The 6,131-nt window shown below is 43.9% G+C and overlaps 1 protein-coding gene across 1 annotated transcript in view; it reads left to right on the top strand.

The window, feature by feature from the left end:
- RPGRIP1 (retinitis pigmentosa GTPase regulator interacting protein 1) overlaps positions 1 to 6,131 on the top strand; it is a 73,212-nt gene that overhangs the window by 38,534 nt on the left and 28,547 nt on the right. Inside the window, exons 13-17 of the mRNA XM_011930966.1 lie at positions 1,134 to 1,586; positions 1,749 to 1,900; positions 2,345 to 2,687; positions 4,449 to 4,633; positions 5,243 to 5,446. Of these exons, the coding sequence (XP_011786356.1) occupies positions 1,134 to 1,586; positions 1,749 to 1,900; positions 2,345 to 2,687; positions 4,449 to 4,633; positions 5,243 to 5,446 (1,337 nt within the window). The remainder of the gene's footprint in view (positions 1 to 1,133; positions 1,587 to 1,748; positions 1,901 to 2,344; positions 2,688 to 4,448; positions 4,634 to 5,242; positions 5,447 to 6,131) is intronic.

Below are 6,131 nucleotides of genomic sequence, written 5' to 3'. Positions count from 1 at the left end.
ATGTCAGAGTGAGTCTGATAAAAGGTCACTGCTCCTACCTACATCTGAAGATTTATTTGCTTTAGCTAATAGTTCTTTGATCACTGATAAGGATAACGAGTTTTTCTGTGTTCACCAGTTATTTGTATTATTCCTTTTGAGAATTGACCATTCCTATCCTTTGCCCACTTCTTAACAGTATCCTGTTGATTTATAGAAATTCTTTTTATGCTGAGATTATTACTCCTGTATCATGTAATGCAAATTTTAAGTATATTATATTTAATTATATTAATCTTGTTAATTAAGAAAATAGTCTCCTTATTCGTGTGTGTGTGATGCAGACATTCTGATGTATCCAGAATATTTTATTCTACTGCTTTAACTCTTAAAATAGGACCTTCAGCAGCAGCAGCACACTGTGATGACTCAAATATTCCCCAATTTGAATCAGGTTATATATCAAAGTTTGTGATTGGTTGGACTTGGGAGATAATACCCAGATTTGCTAGACTGTCTACCTATCTTTGCATCCCACTGCCAATATTTCCTACCTCTTTCCAGTAAGTCTCCTTTCTCACTTTTTACTCCATTACTCTTTAACTTATAATGTACTTTTTGCCTTCTTATGTTGAAACCAAATTCTGAACAGAATGAAAGATCTGGTGACTGACCTGGCTGGAGAAGGAGAAGCATTTCTTGGTGGTACTCAATGTAATGTCATAGACACTATGTCTACAACTTGCTATTATCTCCATGGCCAATATACCAAACTTATAGAAATATTCATATTTTTGTGTTTCTAGTACTTCTCTTACGGAATTACCAATTAATTCATAGGGCCACGATGTACACCAAAACAATGTCATATATAAGACAAAATATGCCCCCAGTGTTTTCCTAAGTTTTGCGTCTACTTTCCAATCCCTCCTTTTGTACCATCTCCCTAAAGGTGGCATTGGATTATTTGGCTATCAAAATTCAATGCTCCTGGTTGTCATTCTGTTGCTTTTCTTTTTGAATCACGTGGTTTCTTGAAATAATCACAACTTGGACTTCCACCATGTGTTTTACATTTCTTTTGTCCACCCTCCTCTACCCTGAGAAGGAACTCCCTACCCTTTAATGGATAGGCAGTTTTCTTTCCCCTCTAGAACAGCTCAAAGATGTTGCTTATGGCACCCGACAGTTGTCATTATGTTTGGAAACACTGCCAGCCCATGGAGATGAGGATAAAGTGGATATTTCTCTGCTGCATCAGGGTGAGAATCTTTTTGAACTGCACATCCACCAGGCCTTCCTGACATCTGCCGCCCTAGCTCAAGCTGGAGATACCCAACCTACCACTTTCTGCACCTATTCCTTCTATGACTTTGAAACCCATTGTACCCCATTATCTGTGGGGCCACAGCCCCTCTATGACTTCACCTCCCAGTATGTGATGGAGACAGATTCCCTTTTCTTACACTACCTTCAAGAGGCTTCAGCCCGGCTTGATCTACACCAGGCTGTGGCCAGTGAACACAACACTCTTGCTGCAGGATGGATTTGCTTTGACAGGGTGCTAGAGACTGTGGAGAAAGTCCATGGCTTGGCCACACTGCTTGGTAAGTGCTGTTGGCTTCCTGCAGCTCCTAAGCACCAATGCAGAATTTCCCAAAGCCTACAGTTGCTTTTCTGGTGGTTTCTTATTTTCTTCCTTTGTCTTTGTTCTTGATCCTTGCCACACCATCTGTATTCTCCCTGCTCTTATACTTTCTGCTGCCCAGGAGCTGGTGGAGAAGAGTTCGGGGTTCTAGAGTACTGGATGAGGCTGCGTTTCCCCATAAAACCCAGCCTACAGGCATGCAATAAAAGAAAGAAAGCCCAGGTCTACCTGTCAACCAATGTGCTTGGAGGCCGGAAGGCCCAGGAAGATGAGGTGAGAAAAAGGATGTGCTGAGGCATCTCAGAGGAGCCTCAGCCAAACAGCTCATGAAAACAGTTCAGTCTTCCACTCTCAATAAATATTTGTTGAATGCGAATGAAAGAGAAATCTGTCACACCACAACTAGTCTGGATTATTCCCTTGGTCAGGCTTGAGTCTGAAATGGAAGTATGCCTTTGGAGCTAGCTACATCCTTCATCCTTACTGTGAACAGAATAGTTTCTCTGTGCTGTTCTCTAAGTTAAGTCCTGAGTGCTAGTATCTCCCTCAAATAACTGCCAGACCCAGTTTGCAGGCAGGTGAAGATCATTAGGTTTCTTCCTGATCCAGTTGGGATAGCCGTTCTCTAGATCATAGCTCTTCCTCACCACAGATCCTAGGTTTCACCTACAACACTCTCAAGTTGCCCTTTTCCTCACATGATCAACATCTTTCCAGTTCAGATTGGAGTCTTGGGAACCTCAGAACGAGCTGCAGATTGAAATCACCAAGTGCTGTGGCCTCCGGAGTCGATGGCTGGGAACTCAACCCAGTCCATATGCTGTGTACCGCTTCTTCACCTTTTCTGACCATGACACTGCCATCATTCCAGCTAGTAACAACCCCTACTTTAGAGACCAGGCTCGATTCCCGGTGCTTGTGACCTCTGACCTGGACCAATATCTGAGACGGGAGGCCCTGTCTATACATGTTTTTGATGATGAAGACTTAGAGCCTGGCTCATATCTTGGCCGAGCCCAAGTGCCTTTACTGCCTCTTGCAAAAAATGAATCTATCAAAGGTGGGAGTTCGAGGTTATTACATCTTCACACCCTCTTCCCAGTGTTGTCTTCCGGTCCTGATTCTACTTTTCTTTGGTTACTTGCTTGAAACAGTCTCTCTTAAAACCTGAAGAGAAAGGATTTAGAATATTGTCAAGAGCAACAGAGCAGAAGACTTAGAGCCTCACTACTTGTATGGAAACACTGGCTTCTTCTGCTCCTTTTCAGTCACAAAGACAACATTCCTGAGTGGGTAGAGCCAGCAACCTGAATTCTATACCTCTGTATCTGAATAAACTTTTTTTTTTTTTTCGAGATGGAGTTTCACACTTGTTGCCCAGGCTAGTAGCTGGGATTACAGGCATGCGCCACCACACCTGGCTAATTTTTGTATTTTTAGTAGAGACGGGATTTCTCCATATTGGTCAGGCTGGTCTTCAACTCCTGACCTCAGGTGATCCACCTACCTTAGCCTCCCAAAGTACTGGAATTATAGGCATGAGCCACTGTGCCTGGCTGAACAAACTTTTTCAAGCTCTGTAATGCTGTCTAGTTTCTGTCTTTACTTAAGGCCTGTTGTTTCTTTTTTTTTTTTTTGAGACGGAGTCCTGCTCTGTCGCCTGGGCTGGAGTGCAGTGGCCGGATCTCAGCTCACTGCAAGCTCCGCCTCCCGGGTTTACGCCATTCTCCTGCCTCAGCCTCCCAAGTAGCTGGGACTACAGGCGCCCGCCACCTCGCCCGGCTAGTTTTTTGTATTTTTTAGTAGAGACGGAGTTTCACCGTGTTAGCCAGGATGGTCTCGATCTCCTGACCTCGTGATCCGCCCGTCTCGGCCTCCCAAAGTGCTGGGATTACAGGCTTGAGCCACCACGCCCGGCCTGGCCTGTTGTTTCTTAGTGTATAACTAGATAGATATGTGATTATAAACTGAGACCTTAACACTCCCCCATCATTCTCTCACTTCTTTTAAACACTGGACACAGGTTAGAGAGATTTCCACACCAGACCACGTCAAAGGCAAATGTCTTGGATTTTTATTTTTTTCTCCCAATGTGGAGCTGAGCTCCATACTGTCTTTCCTAACTTTTATACCTAGGATTGTGGGGGCGTACCAAGAGGGGTCGACTCTTTGACTACAGTCCTGGGAGGGTGAGGCGGGGGTATCCATGTTCTCCTTAGGAAGTGGGGATAGCTGCAGCCAGAAACAACCATATTTAACAAAGTTCTGGATGCTCCAGGACATGTGTGCAGCTCTCCTCAATACAACTGCTTAAATAAAGGCTGACACTTCTGGACGCAACTCCTTTGCCAAACAGAGGAAGCGGTATAAGCCATCTGTTAATCAGTGTTACAAATCAGACATCTGGCATTTTGAAAAAGCCATTTTGCTTAAGTTTTCTTGGGACCACTTGAGGGTAGAGATGACAGTTTTCTTGGAGCAACTAAGGCACAGTAAGCATTTGATAATAGTAATAATAATGCAATCTTGTTTATTGGCTGGATGACTGATGACAAGCAAGCTGTACTCCTTTTCATACACCTTTCACTATCTCTTCCTGAATCCTAGAGATAACCCATTTTCCCTGATTAATATTCTAACTGCTCTGCTATTTGATTTTACTTCTGAGTGTATCATCATCGTAATTATTTGATGGATGTTAATTAATTACTGATAAAATATGTTGAAATTAAAAATAGGAAGGAAATAGATAAGGTGCTGACAAATGCTCACTTGTTTATTTCATGTGATCAAGTCTTATTAATATCTGTTTGTCTCTCAGGTGATTTTAACCTCACTGACCCTGCAGAGAAACCCAACGGGTCTATTCAAGTGCAACTGGATTGGAAGTTTCCCTATATACCCCCTGAGAGTTTCCTGAAACCAGAAGCTCAGACTAAGGGGAAGGATACCAAGGACAGTTCAAAGATCTCATCTGAAGAGGAAAAGGCTTCATTTCCTTCCCAGGTAACTCTCCAGGACTCCACAGGTAGCAGATCTCTACCAATCCGATGGAGCAGATTTGAAGGAGACAGTATTATAGTTGGAGTAGGTGCTCATGCCTGTAATCTCAGCACTTTGGGAGGCCATGGCAGGCGAATCACCTGAGGTTGGGAGTTCAAGACCAGCCTGACCAACAGGGGGAAACTCCTGTCTCTTCTAAAAATACAAAAAATTAGCTGGGCATGGTGGGGCATGCCTGTAATCCCAGGTACTCAGGAGGCTGAGGCAAGAGAATCACTTGAACACAGGAGGTGGAGGTTACGGTGAGCCGAGATCATGCCATTGCACTCCGGCCTGGGCAATAAGAGTGAAACTCTGTCTCAAAAAATAAAAAAAAGAAATTCCCTCTGTGAATGGCATGTGTCCTGTGAACTTAATATATATCCCTCATAATGCCGTGAGACTACTGATGGAGCGAAAGCCTGGGTTTTATTGTGGAAAGAGAGAGAGAGAGCATTTCTCAACTCCGTGAGGAAAGAAATGAAGTCTAATGCTAGTTCCTAAATCCCTTTCTTGTGTTTCTAGGTTGTTAAACTACTATCTTGTAATGCTGTCTCTGATCTTTCTATTCAGGACCAGATGGTACCTCCTGGGGTTCCCGTTGAAGCTGGTAAGTATCAAGCAAGGAGAAAACCTCCTCATGGGGGAGAAAGAAAGGAAAAGGAGCACCAGGTTGTGAGCTACTCAAGAAGAAAACATGGCAAAAGAATAGGCGTTCAAGGGAAGAATAGAATGGAGTATCTTAGCCTTAACATCTTAAATGGAAATACACCAGAGGTAAGACCTTAAAAACTCTGAAGTGCAAATTGTGGGTTGTAGTGTCCCCAGATGTATTATTCTCAGAGGCAGAAGCAGAAGCAGACACACAAGATAAGCAATGATCGGCCGGGCATGGTGGCTCCAGCCTGTAATCCCAGCAATTTGGGAGGCCGAGGCAGGTGGATCACTTGAGGTCAGGAGCTTGAGACCAGCTTGACCAACATGGCGAAACCCTATCTCTACTAAAAATACAAAAATTAGCCGGGCGTGGCGGTGCATGCCTGTAATCCCAGTTACTCGGGAGGCTGAGGAAGGAGAATCACTCGAACCTGGGAGGTGGAAGTTGTGGTAAGCCAAGATCATGCCATTGCACTCCAGCCTGGGCAACAAGTGCGAAACTCTGTCTCAAAAAAAAAAGAAGCCGGGCATGGTGGTGCATGCCTGAAATCCCAGCTACTCAGTCAGGAGACTGAGATAGGAGAATTGCTTGAACCCAGGAGGTGGAGGTTGCAGTGAGCTAAGATCGTGCCACTGCCCTCCAGCCTGGGCAACAGAGCAAGACTCCATCTCAAAACAATAAAAATATGATAAGCCATAATCGTAGCTATTTGTGGCTAGATTATGTTTCCACAAACACAAGTAGTTTAACAAACCCCTGGACTGTTCATTTCAATGTAATTTAATTCAGCATATTATGTACTCT

This window comes from Colobus angolensis, unplaced genomic scaffold (assembly GCF_000951035.1).
Source record: "Colobus angolensis palliatus isolate OR3802 unplaced genomic scaffold, Cang.pa_1.0 Scaffold88, whole genome shotgun sequence".
NCBI classification, from domain to species: Eukaryota; Metazoa; Chordata; class Mammalia; order Primates; family Cercopithecidae; genus Colobus; species Colobus angolensis.
Note: the sequence above shows the minus strand (reverse complement) of the source record. Positions and strands in the feature narration are given on the sequence as shown.